We start from the raw sequence: 18,658 nt of genomic DNA, 5'->3' as shown, positions 1-18,658 counted from the left end.
TTATGAAAATGGAATTATTGCAACTGCATCTAAAAAAGAATGAAAGAAAACAGCTTTTTGAAATGAATTATTCCCTTATAAGGAGTTACTAGAAAAGTGTATCATCTGCTGGTAACATGAAGTAATCTGAGGATTGCATTCCATTCTAGAAATGACAAACCTTCCTTAGAATCCAAACAGAAAGTTACTATATGAATAAATTAAGGGAGTTAAAATGGAGATGGAAGTTGGCAAAAGAGAAAGTTGGATGAGAAACAGATTTAAGCATGGATAACTTTAAGCTTTTGGAGCCCGTGATCACAAACCTTGTACATGATGACTTTAAAGGTAGATTATGAGCAGTTATCTTTAAGAAATGTGAAATAACTGAGATTGTAAGCAGGAAGGGAAATGATTTTTAGGAATCAAGTAGTTGGTATGTTGTACATTGTTTTTATTTTTATTTTTTTAATTGGATACATTGAAATTTAGCATTCAGCTACATTATGTGTATATTGTCAGCTGATAATTAAGCTGATAATGAAGATACTTCCAGTGTGAGTTTTTCTGAGGCAGTTTTGAAACACAATGTATGTGGTTAACATTACATTATGAAAGAAGCTCTACAAATGCTGGTATTTGCTGTATAATAGTACTGTTTCTGTACAACAGAAAACACTCTTAATAATTAAGAAGCACATGAAAAATTCAAGTGTGTGGAGAATTGATATGCTTGTCTGTGGATTATAAAGACATGTCACATTTTGTACAAATGGTATGTGTATCCAGACCAAGAGAAAAATGCTTAGTATATTAAACATTGTGAAATTCTTCTTCTTCAGTAACTAAAACTCATGGGTTTCAAATTTATGCTACACTGAAGCCTAAATTGGAGCTCCATATAAACAAGTTTACCAGTGTGCAGAGTATGTTTGTGAGAAGGTGAGATAGGTAAATGGAGTTATTATAAGATGGCAAATGTGCAGAGTACCTATACAAATACATGCTAACATAAACTGGCTAAAATATGGTACAGTGGAAGAACTCGAGATACGTAGATTGAGCGTAGTTCCAATTCTGTGAACAGCAAGAACTGCTTGACCCATTCATACAGCTGAATCATAGAATGGTTTGGGTTGGAAGGGATGTTTAAAGTCACTCAGTTCCAGCCTCCTCTGCTATAGATGGATGCCTTCCACTAAACCAGGTTGCTCAAAGCCCCATCCTGCCTGGCCTTGAATGCCTCCAGGGTGGGAGCATCTTCAACCTTTCTGGGCAACCTGTTCCAATGTCTCCCCACTCTCATAGTAAAAAATTTCTTCTTAGTACCTTGTCTGAATCTACTATCTTCCATTTTAAAGCCCTTTCGCCTTGTCCTGTCATAACATGCCTTTATAAAAATCCCTTCCCATCATTCTTTGCACAAGTCCTGGTAGAGGATATCAGTTGCTCTTTATCCACTGATGCTGCTCCTCCCTCATAAAAAGCTACCAAGATTGTCAGACATGAAGCCATGTTGGTTACCACTGATCACCTCATTTCAGGTTGAATTGCCATCCCTGGATGTGTTTAAGAGCCATTTGGATGTGGTACTCAGGAGTATGATTTAGCAGAGGGTTTTTAGAGTTAGGGTACTGGCTAGGCTGCAGTTGGACTTGATGATCTTCAAGGTTTTTTCCAACCTGGGTAATTCTATGATTTTTATTTTCCATGTGCCTTAGTAGCGCCTTTGGGAGGACCTGCTCTATGGTCTTGCCAGGCATGGTGGTGAGACTGACTAGCGTGTAGTTCCCTAGATCTTTTTTTTCCCCCTCTTTAAACTGAAGTTTTGTTTTCCCTTTACCCATCAATGGGAACTTCACCAGACTGCCACGACCTTTCAAATATGATGGATAGTGACTTGGCAGTTTTGTCTGCCAGTTCCCTCAGAATCCATGGATAGATCTTGCGTGGGCTTGCACATCTTCAGGTTCTTTAGATGCTCTCATTACTTACAGCAGGATCTTCTTTCTCTCATTTCTTGCCTTTGGTTTCTGCAGCTTGGTTGGTATGGCTAGAAGCCTTGACTGTGAAGACCAACATGAAGAAATCACTAAGTACCTCAGTGTTCTGTGTATCCCTCTTCAATGAATCAACTGCTCTTTGCTTTAGTGTTGCTGTTTGTGTTTTTTATGTAATGCCAAAGAATAAAGAGCAGTGAAATAAAGCCCTGGGCTGGAACAGAAGTTTGTAGGAAAAAAAGAAAGGAGATGGATGCATCTGGTTATAACATCAGTCACATTTTCAATTGTTCAACTCTTAAATGGCACTAGAATTTTTATTTCAGGTGTGTATAGTAAGTGTAATTATATTACAGTGCCACTGATGTCTAAGTTTATCTGTATTAGAGCAGAATTCAAAGAATTGATTATGCTTGCTAAATCCCACTTGTGCTAGATGTCATACATATGTGCAAAGAAAAGCTGGTTTATGCTTATTCCCCCTCCTTTCAATTCTGTTAGCACCTGAAGTAATACAAAAAGGACTAAGCTAGGAGTAAATTGAATATTATGAAGGAAAGCCTTAGCCTATAACTAGGGAGTTCTTAATCCCATTATGTACCGAAAAAGAAGAACAAAACCATAAAACCCAACCCCATGGCTTGCAACTCTCTTAAATTCCAAAGTCCAGACAGTTCATGTGGATGAACAAAGCAGCATTCGAAGATCTCATTTTTCTTTCCTCTTTCCTGAGGTAGTGTCATGCTCATCCTATGGAAACAGTGTTGTGCAGTCCATTTATAGTATTTTTTTTCGTCAGAAGTCTTGTTTAAGATGTGAGAAAGCAAGGCCAATATTTTTCTTACTTTACATCTTTAAGCTTGTACTTCATTGTAAATATTTCAAAGACTACGTAGTGTAGCTTTTTTTTTTTTTTTTAAGAATAAATTTCTAATGTTTAATACAAAAAATCTTTAATACTGGGGTTCTAGTATCTGTGCTGTAGCCCTTAAAATTAGAGGGTATGGTTTTCTGGGAAGGAGTGACAGCATCAGGCCCTGGTTTCTATATTTTTTGGAACTTTTCCTTCCTATAGTTAATATTTTTAAATTCTTTTGAAATGTATTTATATTCAGAGTGAGAAAGATTATTTATTCCAGACACGAGTTAATGAGTTCCTTATTGCCTGCTCTAATACATAAGCCATTTTCTGTATGTGGGAGTATTGAGTATCTTCTGTCAGATTACCTTATTTTCGCATTGCTGGTATCTCCAGCTCTCTTGCCAATGCATTTTTGCTTTTGACTTTTTAATTTTCTGGAGGGAGGTGATGATGACTTTTATAGATGCAGTCTATCTAATAAACACACTCTTCAGATTGTGTTTTGTTGAAAACTGTTCACAGGCTCAAATTTTGGCAGGGGGAAGGAATAAATTTATCTTGCCTCTGAATGGTTAATGTGATCCCGTACTAGGATAATGAACAGAGATAATCTTGGCACCATATTTATGATAACCAAATATTTCACACCAGAAGTGATTATCTGTTTTAAAGCTTTGCCAAGCTAGTGCTTTATGTTCTTTGTTTGTAACACTGTGCTTACTTTGCTTCCACTTGAGACTTTCTGTGTCAAGTTTCAGTAAAGATTCAGGCAGGTTGAATCTTGGTGAAAGTTTGGCTGATGCAGAAACATTTTTCGTCAATAGCTCTGAAGCTCATTGAGATCTCTAGCTTGAAGCAGGTTCCCCGTCTTCCACTTGATGAGAGATGTTATTGCTTGGGAACTGGGAGAAGATCTCCCTTCCATAACAGTTAATAGATGTTTCAGGGAGAGATGGTAGGCATTGGTAGTCATTTTAGTGATGGGTGGGTTACTTTTTAAGAGAGTGAGATGGAGCTTGCTTGGTAAATGCCTTTGTGTTCCAGCCTCTCTCCTCTGGGTGCTCCGGCATGAATGTTCTTGAGTCCCTTTGCAGTTCAGGCTTGCAGTGGCACTGAGGTGAGACTGCAAGGCAAGAAGGAGCAGGGCCTGCAAATAGCCATTTTTACCTCTTAGACAGCTGTGCAAAGATGTAGTTTCACAATCTCTGTGAGCTAAACTATTTCTGCTGTTCTGAGGAGTTGTTGGCCTTGGTAATTTGTTCCTGCTATCTCTCTTACATTGAGAGAGCTGTTTATGTAATTAGAGCAAGGTCAAAGATAATCCAGAAAGACAAGTTAGTGCTAGTGCCAGCAAAAAAGTATAGTGGGCTAAATATGAAAAATGAAGAGCTTACAGGTCGGGGTTTTATTTTTGTGGCAGAAGGTGCACCGGATTGACTTATGATACAATGTTTCTAGCTATTGGTAATTAAATTTGTTTTCTCTTCCCCTGAGTCCTGTCAGAATGAACCTCCTACCACTACCACTATACAGTTTGCAGGTGAACACAAGGGGACTTTGAGACTGTAAAATTGGGAGTTACTGATTAGATTGCTGAAATTAGGCTTACTCCTGCATTTATTCTTTATGTGCATCTGTGTTGTTTTTATTGCTGCTACTAATATCACATTCTCTGTTCAGTTGCCTTCCCTGTTGAGCACTGAAAGCAGGCAGTGACCGAACAGATTCTGAACAGAGAAAAGGTGTGTTAGGGCAATTCATTTGTATCTAGGATGTGCCTATTCTTGTGGCAGGCATGATGCTGGTAGGTATTAAAGACAAACAAAAGAGGCCCAAACAAACAGAAAAATCCCCCAAGCCAGGATAAACTTGTTTGGTGTATTAATGTACCAGATTAAGTTACAAAGTCAATTTTCTTTGAATGTAGCCTTTTATTGCTTTTTCACTGCTGTTCTTGAAGTACATTCTGCATTTACTTTTAAAGATTTTTCTACGGTTTCATGAGAATCACAGAATCATTATCTATACACACAGACTCTTTGAACATCCTTAGTCACAATTGAAAACTGCATTTTTCTAAGAATTCCCAAGTACGTTTAGCCCAAGGAATAAATTAAGAGGTTGGACTTCCAGAACTTGTACTGCATTTCACCATTTTCATGTACTGTCCGAATCACTCTTGAGACATCAAGTTTTCATTTAAAAAAATAATTGTGTGCATCTGTTTCTGTTAGTTTATTCCCTGCTCTGCATTGCCCACTCTTAACCCCTCATCCCTAAAGTGGGAACTTTTGAAAATCAAGAAATATAAACTTTTCCAAAATTATTGTCATAATATAAAAGGTTGACATCCTCTACAGGCTGAAATTTGGGAATTTAGGCCCACATCCTGCAACTGTTTAAGCATACTTAATTTCAAGCACATGCTTATTTACAGGATCCAGATTTGTTTGTCTAATTACTTTATGGAATGAGTGAAGCCAGACTGTTCAACTCTCAGGACCATCTGTCGGGAGAGGTGGCAGGAGGAGAAGCAAGAATGTGGTTGTGTATTTCCCAAAAAACCTGTTCCACTTTTAAATACCAGACCAAATTTGTCTTTCAGACCTAGAAGTTAACTTACTTGAATTAATATAGTAGATATTTTTGTCATGATGTCTTACCTTGAGTTCGTAGTGGTTGTGGTTCATGGGGAACAGGGCCAGAAGGGGATTTCATGGATTGGTTCCTAAGTTCCTATAACTTTTCAAGTAAGATACACTGATAACACATCGTTGACTTGTTTCACTTATGATACTGATATGAGAGGTTGTTAACCCAAACTTGTAGAACGATGGTAATTTTAATACTGGTGTTCCATTATTATGTTTAATACACTAAAATATGCACAGTTCCATTGTTCTTTATACATGCTATCCAAGAACTGTAATACATGTAGTTTTAAATGCAGTTTAATACAGTCAAAATACTATGTGGTGATCACATACTGTGCCTTGTTTTGTTTGGTTTTTTTTGAAACTGTTTACCTTTAAACTTAAGGCAAGAGGCCAAATCTGCTTGTTTCATACATGCAAGAGTGCATGAGAGTAAGAATAGGATTTGGTAGAATAAACATATGGTTGCATACAAGTCTCATTACTTGAAGATAATAAAATAAAGTGTAATATTTTTCTGTTAAGTTGGACTACAGAAATATCTGACCATTTTGTTTGAACATTCACATTTAAGAGGACAACATATTTGAATCATAGAACAGTTTGGGTTAGGAGGGACCTTAAATATCATCTAGTTTGAACCCCTCTGCCACGGGCAGGGCTGCCACCCTCTGGCTCAGGTTGCCCAGGGCTTCATCCAGCCTACCCTTGACCCACCTCTAGGGGTGGGAATTCCACAGCTTTTCTGGTCAGTGTGTGCCAGTGCCTCTTGATTGTTCTCTCACTATCTGCCTGTGTTAAACAGAAGGGAGACCAATTCTTTTTATAAATTCCATTTAAGTATTGGAAGGCCATGATGAGGACTCGCCCAGAGCCTTCTCTTCTGCAGGCTGAACAAGCCCAGCTCCCTCAGCCCCTCTTTGTAGGAGAGGTGCTCCAGCCCTCTCACCATCTTTGTGGCCTCTCATGGACCCACTCCAGCAGCTGTACATTCCTCCTGTACTCCAGATGGTTTCTCACAAGGGTGGAACTGAGGGAGACAAATCATCTCCCTCTCCCTGCTGACCACTCCTCTTCTGATGTAGCTCAGGGTGATGTTGGCTCACTGGGCTATAACTGCACACGTTGTTGATATGCATGAAGTTTTTAATCCACTTTACCCCAAGACCTTCTCTCTAGGTCTGCTCTCAATATGCTGTTGTCCCTGTCCTTAATGTCTACCATAGTCTTCATGATGCAAGATGAGCTTAAATAACAATTGGAGAGAGAGCAATGTATGTACCAAAGAACTAAATTAACTGATAGAACATACAGAAATCCCTCAGAAACTTCTTAGAATACTTTCCACTATAAAAAGGGAAAATCAGTTTTTTCATTTAGTTAAATGCAGTGTATTGAGCTCCTCTCAGTGGGCAGCTGTAAGAGCTATTTATCTTTCATTACAGGGTAATTAGTCCACAGTTTTTTCCAAGGATCTGTGTGAATTATTTTAACGTTTTTTATTAGTCTTCTATTAGTAATATTATCACGTGCATCCTTTTAAAAATAATGAAGGCGATAAGACGGTCGTGCTTAACAGAATTGAGATAGTATCTTCATAGTATGGCTATGTTGTCAGACACTTGTTATCCTATATGATTGCTTGCTCAAATGATGAGGCTATTGCAGAAGTATCACTCCCAGACTGCTACTTCTTTTTTCCTAATGCTTCCGCAGCCATTGCAAGGAGTTCCCTTTTTCCCTGTTTGATCCAATCTGTATCTTCCCAGGTCTGTGTTGCATCCTGTGGTGACCTCCTGGTATAATTGGATGAGCTCATCTTTCAGGGATGGGAAACTTTAGATGTCTTTTTTTGTTGTTGTTTAAAAGACAAATCATTTCATTAATCTAATGGGAATCACTTTTGCTTTTTGAACTGAGGGAGCATCATAGTTTTGTCCAGAGGCAGAAATCATAGAACCCTAGAAACCTTAGATTTGAAAGGGACCTCTGAAGGCCATCTAGTCCAACTCACCTGCAATGAGCGGGGACACCACAGCTCAATCAGATTGCTCAGAGCCTGATCCAGCCTTGCCTTGATGGTCCAGAACAGGGCATCCACCATATCTTTAGGCAATCTGTTCCAGTGCCTCCCTGTATCCACACTAGCGGTCCTTCTTCAGTCCTCCTTATACCTTTTCTACACCTTTTTTGCTGTGTACCTCCCAGTGTGATTGGTGGCAGTCATGGCTGATGGTTGTCACTTCTGTCTCTCCATTACTGGTGTCGTTTTAGTAACCGCAGGGTCAACGCCTGCTGGTTTTGATAGCAGGCAGTATATTGAATTCATTGAAAATGAATTAAACCTGATCTAGGGAGAGGGACTAAGCCAGAAATTGGCCCAGAAATATGTCAATATGTAGGCGCACACAAGTTTTGGTTGATTTTGCTGCTTTGTCTTAAGGAATATGTTCTAGTACAACTACTTCTGCAGGCTACGTGTCATCTTACCTTGTGTCAGAGCTGACTCAATCTCTTTTACATAAATGAAGCATCATTTTTTTTTTTATTATTATTTTTTTTTTCTCAGCATCTTTTTGCTTTACAGCATTTGAGAAATGGCAACTTTCAGCATAGTTGGTGTGCTTTTTTTTCATCAATAGGTAGCATGGTTACTAGGAGATCATTCTAGGCTCTCTTATCGATACCAATGTTCACAATGCTTAACTCATCAGTGAATTCATGGTGGGAGCTTGGACATTCACAAGCTTTAATTGGTTGTCTGAACGTACACTGTCAATATGGCCTGACTTAGAAAACATTGTAGCAGGCCTGCAGAAATACTCGTAATTTCTCTTAACTTTATTTCTTTTCCTCCAGGTTCTGATTTATTAGAGAATTTCTTGCAGGCGTGTAGTTGATATCTTTTGACTCCATGCAGTGTTGCAACAATGCTGTTTATTTCCTGTCATTTCTCAATTTCTAAATGTATTCTCCTGTCTCTTATTCCTTAAAAACAAACAAACAAACAAAAAACAGCCCACCAAACCAACCCAACAACTCTACAAGCTATGGCATTACTAAATGCCTTACTAGTCAGGCTATAGACTTGCATTCATTTTCAGAGTTTCCCACACATCCTGTAGAAAAGGAGTGATAAGAAAGTCATATGAGGAGTAGTTGTTCCCTGTCCATGCGCTTTATTAATTGGTTCTAATGTTGTTATTTGAATTGTTTAGTTGTACCTTTTGAAACTGTGTTTCAAACTGGTATTGAAGGTATGGCGCATGTGGTAAACTCAGTCCTTGGTAATGTGAAGTATTGGTTTGGCTAGAAGAATGCTCCTCTGTTTCCCCAACATCATTCTATCCTGCTTTCTCTCCACGAGTGCCTGTTTTTCATTTAGAGTAATGTATATTTTGTATTAAACATCTCACTGAGCATTGCCTGCCAAGCTGAAGTTTTTTCTAGCAGGCTGAAAGCCAAGCAGCCTAGAAAATAAAGTGCTGCTAACTTTCTCTACCGAATTTAGTCTGATAATTCCAAGTGCCTTTTTTTCACTCTAAATCAATTAAAATGCAATGTAGATCGAATTGTAATAATAATACATCATTTAGGAGATGTATTTCTCTTGAATAAATTGTACTTGAACTATTTATTTCAGAATGTAGTTAATGGTGTTACTGAGCAATGGCAGATGTGTTCTTTAATTGATAAGATGGGGTATGATGTAGCGCATCAAGCAGGGAATCTTTTCTACCTTGCTGGTGTTTTCAGGGTAGCTCTGTGCAGCATTGGCACGTTGTATTTAAAACCAAGAGTTTACAAGTAGCGCTCTGCTTAATGCAAAACGTTGTGTGGTCAGGCAACGAAGACAACTGATAGAATTTTTAGTTTTGGATGAAAGATGAAATGGTCTTCATGAGGCTAGATGATTGGGGAGACTAAGATTACACTTGTTAGTGTTTGCAATTTCCTTTGTGCATACCTGATTTCTTCTCTTTATCTTCGTGTAATCAGCAGCTATATCCATTTCCAGGATCTAATTGAACGTAATGAAGAAAGAGGTTGGGCTGTTAAGCTTCCACATTCTCTGCTCTTTGTGCCGGTCGTGGTGCTAAAAAGAGATGAGTTAACGTAAACCTGAGTAGGCTGCTTAACCTTCTTTCTCTTCTGAAAATGTAGATGCAATAACATTTGCAGCTGAAAAGGCTCATTCGCAGTTTCTAATGTTTAAGGATGCAAATGAAGCATTTTGTCTCTTCTGTCGCCTGGAGGTGTTAAGCAAGGAAACAGAAAGAGGTTTCTAGGATTAGTTCCACAGACTTCTTTTATCATGTTAAAATCAAGGTTGGTTTCAATGCCGTGAAGTGAAGAAAAGCAATATGGAAACTATCCAAGGAAAATTCTTACATTTCATTTGCTTCTCCCTAAATTTTTGGGGGTATTCATTACTCCCTGTAAAGCTGAATGCTCAAACTTTTTGTGAGACAGCTGAGCTAGTTCCTGTGCCTGCATAGCGGGTGTGTATAATGTTTTGTAGGTGGCAGAGCAATGCATCATTGACAGCGGCATGCCATATACAGTATGTTAAAGTTTCTATTACAATAGCTTTTCCTTGAGAAGAGCTTCAAAAGCTTGGATAATTTAGTTTTGCATTTGCGTTTTGGACTTAGGCATAAACCACCATAATACCATCTAAAGCTGTTTTTAAGTGAAACTATCAAGTAAGGCTTTATCTAGATGGTCATATCCAAAGGGAAGATTTAAAGGAGTAGAGCCCCAGAGATATTTTTTCATTTCTCCCACCAAATCTTAAAACTCTGAGTCTTTGGGAGAAGTTTCTTCTGTATGTCTTTCATTTGAGAAGATAATGACTCGGAAATTGACTAGCACTGTTTTCTACTCTAGATGTATAATGTACACTATGAAATGTTTGGTTAATGAGGCACTTTTGATTTTCAAATGCAATATTGAATTCGTGCAAGCGCATTTACCCTTTGTATACTTACTGCGTGGCAGTATGGCTTCACAACTTGTTAAAGGTGCAGATTAGGTTGATTCTTAGCTTTGACTCTGGAAACATACCAATTCAAAAAGGAAAAAGACTTTTCAGTTTATTTAAACCTTTTTTCTTTGCAGCATTTGTGCACAAGGTGATGCTGACCATCTAGATACACTTTAGCTGCTTCCTTGTGGTGCAACAGTGCAACAGTGGAGTTTAGGTACCCTTAGACTTTGTTTATGCTGATTCAGCAACAGTGTCTGAATTTGTTGAAACTGAGCTTTAGAGTAGTCTAACAGATTGATAACTTTCTCCCTGCCCTACAAATGTTTAAATATATGTATACTACAATTTAGATAGCATGCAGGTTTAGTTACTTTTATATGTATGATACACCAGATGTGTATGTATCCCACATTCTTAGGACACATTTCAGGCAACATTAAGTGGACCTGAGTAAGAGGGGCTTTTGTTTGATCCTTTCTACTTCAGCGACCGATGTGAGTACATTCACAGCAACATGAAATAAATCAGATGTATTTCTTATAGTGGCTTAAAAGAAGTTTGTTAACCTTTTGAATGGGAAGAGACTCTCCAAGTAAATTAGTGGGCTCTAGTTTTCTTTCTTTTCTTCTTTTCTTTTAGAATGGCTTCTCAGCATTCTCCCTTTCTTTTTTCTTCTGGTACTGAAGATAGTGATTGTGAAAATGTTTAAGTGTTCTTTAATTTCAGTACAAGATCTTTCATTTCAGTTCTAAGAGCTGTAAGAAACTACTCAAATGCAGCTGTAGTCAATTTCAGGTAAGGCCTTTTCATTCTGTTAGCTTTTCCGTTGTTCAGATAAATGCTTTTAAGGTCATTTTTTCCCTTTTCTTACAGTGTATATACACCCATTTAAATCATAAAGTGCAGAGATTTGAAATTGAGTAGTGTAGTGTCACAGGTGGTGACATGGCTTATGTGGTAGGTCTGGCTTCTAAATTGCAGTGTGTTTCTGAGCCAAGTAACAGCAAGTTTTATTTCAAAGAGAACTTACAGTGCACAGTGAGGTCTGGCAAGTTGAGCAGCACGTCTTCATTTCTACCTCCTTCACTCCTTACTTCCTCAAGCCAGTTTCCTGGGGCTGACACCTTCCCAGTCAGCAGTGATGGACATAGTTGGCCTTTTTCTTCCCAGGCTGGTTGCTACAACAAGCTACCTGCCTGCTTCTCATCCAAACTCAGGTGATTGCTATGCTCCTTCTCCCTTTCCTACCCTCAAACAAAACAAACACTAGACCTTCAGGAAGATCTACCGTTGCCAAAGGCAGGTGTAGTTGGAAAGAAATAGGATGCTACAGCATTCCCCCTCTAGCATGTGTATCCATCTGCTTGTATCACAACTTGTATTTGCTTAACTTGTGCTATACTGCTGTTCTGTGAGCCTATACAGAAGGACTTTTTCTCCACTGCTGCTCTCATTTAAAAAACAATATTTGTTCTAATGAAGGATGCCACTGTTCCTATTAGTGTTGCATGCACCCTCCTCTCCTGTTATTCCTAAGACTTTTTTTCCTTCAAAAGTCCTGCTTATTCCAGGCTAGAAAAGACTGGAGAAACTCCTGTTTGCTGAACAGCTAGAGGGTCATTGTTTTGGTGATGCATGACAATACCTAGGCATGCTGCTGTTTTAAGCCTAAACCAGCTTAAAGACTGCTTTAGAGGAAGTTGTCCATTTGCCAGTGTTTTCCTGGGAAGTAAAAGGGTGAAGATTGGAACAAACTTTGAAAACCAAAACTATGATACCATTTTCTACTGAAGTTCTTATCTTTTAACCTTCCTTAATGATCTAATTCATCAGTATGTTCTTGAGTATGTGTGGTAAATTGTTACCTGCACTTGCTGTTAGTTCACTGCAGTCTTGCTTCTGATTCTGGTCTGAAGTTGCTCCACTGTTTGATGGCACTTACTGGTCCAAACAATGGATTTACTTTAAACTTTAGCCATTCTGTGATTCAAAGAATGTTGCTAAGAGAAGCAGTGTTTTAAAGTTTGTTTTAAAATAAAACAGAATTGCAGGCTAAGTACAAGAGCAGGCCAGTGTCTCAGCACTGTTGCTCCCCTCTCCACAGCACACCTGAGAGTCTGAAGATGTCCCTCCCCAGTAGGAGCTTCTACACAGTTGCATTCTCCAGCTATTCTTCCAGTGCTCATTAAGCCTTTCTGTTAGCTTACTTTAACCCAAAAAACAAGCTCACAGAAACCTAGGCCATTTCCTCCCATGTCAGTCAACTATATCAGCTGAGTGGGCCAGAACCTGCTCCAGAGGAAGGGGATTGGACAGTAGGAAGAGATGTAGAGGAGAAGTGTCTAGGTTCAGTCAGTTTCTTCCCCAGTCACTCTTGACAGACTTCTAGGCTCTGAGTTTACCCAGCTGGAGGTTCTGGGGTTGAGCACTTTTCTCCTGATTAAATTGCTGTTGATCTCTATCTTCCAATAGGATACACCCTGAACTTGGGTAATCTTGAAAATGTGGGTGTGAAAACCTGTAATCCAGTGGCTGTATGCAACAGATTGTTTGAATTCTGCTGTGAACTTAATGAGTATGTTTAAAACCAGCTGCATATACCTGGGGATGTTTATTTTCGGTAAGATAGGGCAGCTGCAATTGCTCCTGGAATCCCTTGATCCTTTTCTTCTTGGAGATGGGGAACACTTTCCTACAACTGTTTCAGGCACCAAGGAGTGAACAAGCACAAAACCTGCATTAATGCCATTACTTTTGTGTGGTGAAATAATTGTAGGGGCTCTTGCAGATGTAAGGAGCTGGGCAGTTGGAGTGTGCTTTGCCACATCATTGTGGCTTGAGTGGAAGAATCCACTTGCCAAATGATCCTGAAAGCAAAAACAAAGTTCTCTATACCTGTGTTTTTCTTTCCAAGGGATATCTCCTTGGCTGGAGCTGCTCAGGCTGGTGTTACGTGCAGATTCAAATATCTTGGCTTGTATGAGGACACCAAAAAGCATGCTTAATTGTCTATAACTAATGTGGTAAAAGAAGGAAAGTTTAAGCATCAGTTGTTTTGTCTTAAGCAAAGTTGGAACTGGTCTGTCACTCCCTGCAGTGCTGAGAGGCCTAGCAGTGATTTGGCTGTTCTGCCGCATACTCAGAAACCCACAGAAGAGTGTTATGTTACTAAGAGAGCTGGAGATTATTGTATCGAGGCTGACTTTAGCACTTAATGTATAATGAATTAATTGTATATTTCTGCATTCAGTAGGAGAAGTATGGGAATCTCCTCTTTCAGTCTCAGAGTGTGTCAGAGTGAGAAAGTTTATTTCCAAATGTTAGGAGGTTGGCTACTTAATAGGTGTAGTTCCCTCCAGTCTGCTCCAGACAGACAGATGTTGGTGATGGAATGTTGTCTGTCAAACGCAGCTCAACTGCAGACTCCCCAGATGAATTGTCCACGTATTGCCCATGCTTAATCCATGCTGTTGGAAACATAGAAGGTAGGGGTAAACTCTTCAGTATCTGTTTGTAAGTCAAAGAAATAACTTGCTGGGTATGGAATGTATTCTGATAATGTTCTTTTATGTATCTACTGTTAGTAAGTACCTTTGACTATGCAAAATAGAAAGCTCTGATACAGGTTTGTTTCTGAAGAAAATGGCGGGTGCATGTTACTTCATTATAAAAATTGATACGTTCTCATTCAGTTGAAGTCTTCAAGGTTGGATTCTTCTATATAGGGTGTGAAGGAGTAATAGAGCTTTTGGAAAAACTGTTTTGATATGGAATGTGTGAGCTTTAGTGAATGTGCTGAAATGTTAGTACACTGGCAAAGTTCCATGTGTGGATAGGCTATCACTAGGCACTGGTAATTGTTTCTTGCATAGTTTTACTATTTCCATGTTTTACATAGAACTCCAATTAATGAGTGCTCTTTTTTTTTTGTTGTTGTTTTTTTTTGTTTTTTTTTGTTTTTTTGTTTTTAATTTTTATTTATATCTTCTATTTATATATTTATTTTTGCAGGAGTTTAAGATGTTGTCACATTTTTATGTAAAACTTTTGGCATTTTCAGTCTCTTGCTCTGGAGTTCTAAATGGATCATTTCATATGTTCCTTGTCTGCTGGTGATGAAGTAGTTGAGGCATTTTTCTGGATGTGAGTTGACAAGAATTGGCATAGAGCTCAAGTAAGCATCTTAGATTAGAGAGAGATTAATTTGAAGGTTGGACTACTTGGTGGATAAATGGTTGGATGATCACAGCCAGAGGGTTGTGTTCAGTGGTTCTGTGTCCAGGTGGTGGTCAGTCATGAGTGGTGCCCCCCAGCAGTCAGTATTTTAAACATCTTTATCAGGAACCTAGTCAGTGGGATTGAGTGCACCCTCAGCAAATTTGGTGATGACACTGAGAGGAGTGATGCAGTGGATAGAACAGAAGGAAGGCTGACATTCAGAGGGACCTGGACACACTTGAAAAGTGGGCCTTTGAGAACCCAATGAGGTTCAAGAAAGCCAAGTGCAATATGTTTGCATTTGAGTTGGGGACAATCCTGAATGTGTATATCTAGAGAACACCTCATTGAGAGCAGCCCTATGCGGAAGTATTTGGGGGTTCTGGTGAATTGACAGCTTAGCATAAGCCAACAGTATTCAGTTATAGCCTTGAAGGCCAATAGTACCCAGGGCTGCATCAGAAATGGAGGTGGCCATCAGGCAGAGGGATGTGATTGTCCCCCCTCTACTCTGCCCCCTTGAGGCCCCATTTGGAGTATATCTAAGTCTGGGACCCCGGACACAGTAGGGCTGTGGAGCTTTTAGGGAGAGGATCCAGAGGAGGGTCACAAAACTAATCAGAGGGCTGGAGCACCTCTACTATGAGAAAATGTTGAGGGATTTGGGGTTGTTCAGCTGGGAGAAGGCTGTGGGGAGACCTCATTGCAGCCTTCTGGTAATTGAAGGGAACTTAAAATAGGAAAATGGACTTTTTACACCATTTGTGCAGCTGTAGGACTGATAGGGGTAATGGCTTTAAACTAAAAGAGGGAATATGTAGGTTAAGTGTTAGGAATTTTTTACTCAGAGGGTAGTGAGGTTCTGGCATAGGCTGCCCAGAGAAGCTGTGGATGCTCCAGCCCTGGAGGTGGTCAAGGCTGGATGGGGCCTTGCACAGCCTAAGCTGGTGGGTAGAAGCCCTGTCCATGTCAGTGGAAATTGAAACTGGATAATATATAAGGTCTTTTCAAACTCAAGCCATTCTGCTATCTAATCTTGTGTTACTGTGGTGCAACTTGCCAAGAGTTTGTCCAGTAGTGCCTTCAGCTGACAAAGCGTTTTTTATGAGACTTGCTACAGTTAATTCCATTGTCACATTTGAGAAAACACTGACTACTGTGTAGGGGAATAGAAAGCTGTGTTACTAAATTGTTTATTAGTTGCAATTAAATGGCAGTTCTTCAAAAGCTACAAAGATTCAGAGCAGTTGAAGCTGAGATGCTCAGGCGCAGTTTGTAAATTCTGGGCCTTGAAAATGTGTATTTAAAGGAGACAAAGACATGAGTTGGAACGGGTAAGATTTGCATTAATGCTCACCTGCTGCCCATCTTTGGCTAGTTCATTTTTAACGAGAAGTTGTGTGCGTGTGGGAATATTACAGGCCTACAAGATTCCTGTAACAAATACACTGGATGCAGCCAGTTTATTTCTTGAAACGTTCTTGAATTGGAGCAGGAAATTAACAGTCACTTTGAAAGCCCAAATGACGAGGAAGTGAAAGGAGATGTTAAGTGGAGCAAGGTATCCCCTAAATGCTTTTGCAGGAAAGATTGCTTGCTATTACCACGAATACAGTTTCTTCTGCCTTTCCCTGTCTTCTGACAGAGGGTTGGAGGAGGAGGAGGAATGGTCTCTTTATCTTTTTCCTTTGGCCTTCTACTACAGTAGAATGTTGGAAATGGACTGTAGCGTGGAAATCTTAGATGGTTTGTAACAACAGCAAAAGTTTTGCATTAGCTATCTTGATGAACTCTGGAGATATTGTGTTTTTGCTGGTAGACTTGGAGAGGAGGAAGAAGTGGAGAGAGGAAGGAATGCATAGTAAAGGTGGCGTTTGCCAGGTTTGCAAATGCCAGTGTTTTGGCAGAAGCTACAGAAACAAGGCTTTTCTAGTTATGAGTGATATGGAAAGAACAGCTTAATTTCCAGTTGCCAAGTGTGTAAGCATTCTTCTTCCACAAAACTTTGAGGTTGGATTACAGCCTAATGAGAGAAGTCTGCCCTGCCTCCAAGTGTATGCAGGCACCGTATTGAAAATGCTGTTGTTCAGACTGCAATCTGTTGCTATTTCTGAAACTATCAGCTCCAGACTTTGTGTCACTGTAATTTCAAATATCAACTCCTTGTTTCTCTTCTTTAAAATGTTAATTCCTTTATGTTCTAATCCTTTGGCATTGATAAATGTACACTCTTATGCCTGTCCTTCTGTTCCCTACTTCCCTCCTAATGCAGCGTTCTCAGCTTTTGAGTTTGTAAGACTGCAGTTGATCAAATCAGTATTGCTGAGTTGCTGAGCTAATAAACCTACTGTATTGAAGAGTTGGGCTGAGATTTGAAGAAGAAAGACAAAAACACAAAAAACTCGTACCCCAAAACAACAAAAAATCCCAACCAAGTAGTTCATGGTGAATTGAAGCTAAAACATTTTTGATGTGTCTAAACTGGATGCTCTGCTTTTGGCTTGGGTGTTTTTGCGGTGGGCTTTTTAGTGTTTCTGAAATACTATCTGGCAATCCTAATATATGCAGTATGAGCATACATTAGAAGAGAAACACGGGTTCTGATATAAGGGATGAAATGTTTTCTATTGCATTAGTGTTGTTATTCCATGAACTGCCCATCAGCTGGAAACACCTTGTTTTAATGTATCCTACTTCTGTCTTAGAACTGGGCAATAATCAATGAAATGGCTGGAAAAAATTGTGCAGAGCTCATATGCTTTTTCTTTTGATAGTATTACAGAAGACCAAAGTTACCTGAGACATGCATACACTCAGTGATCCATTAGTAATATTCACTTGAAACAGTTGTGTTGGAATTGCCTTTAGCACTGTATAGTACTGGCTCTTGAGAGGTTTAAAAAATGTCTACGTTCTTCATCACTGAACTCTACTGCTGGCATAGAGAAACAGAAGACGGGGAAAATGCAATTTGGTGTTCTCTTTACATGTTAAAGTATATTGTGTTGACCAATTTCCACATCAATATTAGAGAGTTGCCTGAAAGTACTGGGCACGTTTCATTTGTTACATTTTCTTCCCAGATATTTAAATATGTTTAGTAAGAGATGATACTTCCATTTTAAAGTTCTGTTAAAATATGGGTTTAAGGAATGCAGAATGAAATTCTAAACTGTACTACAGCTTAGTGAGCATATCTTCATAAATTACTTCAGCTATTTCAGTGGTGCGCTTACTAGCCTCTGCTTTCTCAAGGAATATGTCTGACTTTCAAGCTGTAGTACTTCCACTTTCAGCTATTTTTCTTTGGCGTGGCTTTGATTTATACAAATGCTAATTATAGGGGCTTTGAATCTGTGTGTATATATAGCTTCACAAGGTCATACACGTTTTTGAATGGACTGGCTGAAATGCAGCTTATGTATTGTTGGAGTGTTGCATAAACAGATTATTGGGTCTTCTGAATGTTACTTCGTTAACAATATTTTTACTCTTTTTAAACTTGAAGGCAATGATTGCAATAGGCTGTTGATTTTTAGTTTAGTCTCCTCAAGTTGGATCTTCATTGTCTTTGCAGGCAGCAGAAGGTGTCACCTTCATCGGACCCGACACGCATGCTATTCAAGCTATGGGAGACAAGATTGAAAGCAAATTGTTAGCCAAGAATGCAAAGGTCAACACAATCCCTGGCTTTGATGGAGTAGTCAAGGTGAGAAACCGTTTAACTACTGCCTGTTCTCTGAATCAGTTCCTGAAACAATGTAGGCCTATTGAAGATCTGATGCATAGTGTAATTATAAATTCAACTTCATTTTCAATAAGAGATGTAATTAAAATCAGTGTAGAGATTTTCACTATAAAGGGAAGTTTGGAACAAGGAAGAAGAAGAAAAATACTTTGTAGTAAATGGTAGAGTAAGGACTGCTTGCATGGAGTCTGTAAAATGTCTTGCTTT

At 39.1% G+C, this 18,658-nt stretch overlaps 1 protein-coding gene across 3 annotated transcripts in view; it reads left to right on the top strand.

Moving 5' to 3' along the window:
- The window catches only part of PCCA (propionyl-CoA carboxylase subunit alpha), a 251,751-nt gene that overhangs the window by 46,533 nt on the left and 186,560 nt on the right, over positions 1-18,658 (top strand). For all 3 annotated transcript variants that reach the window (XR_014941909.1, XR_014941910.1, XM_015851501.2), the window contains exon 7: positions 18,281-18,412. Coding sequence is in view for 1 of the 3 variants with exons in the window: in XM_015851501.2 (XP_015706987.1) it covers positions 18,281-18,412 (132 nt within the window). In the remaining 2 variants the exon portion in view is untranslated. The remainder of the gene's footprint in view (positions 1-18,280; positions 18,413-18,658) is intronic.

This window comes from Coturnix japonica, chromosome 1 (assembly GCF_054131305.1).
Source record: "Coturnix japonica strain WE chromosome 1, WE-NBRP24, whole genome shotgun sequence".
NCBI lineage: Eukaryota > Metazoa > Chordata > Aves > Galliformes > Phasianidae > Coturnix > Coturnix japonica.
The sequence above is the reverse complement of the archived record's forward strand: the minus strand, read 5'-3'. Positions and strand labels throughout refer to the sequence as shown.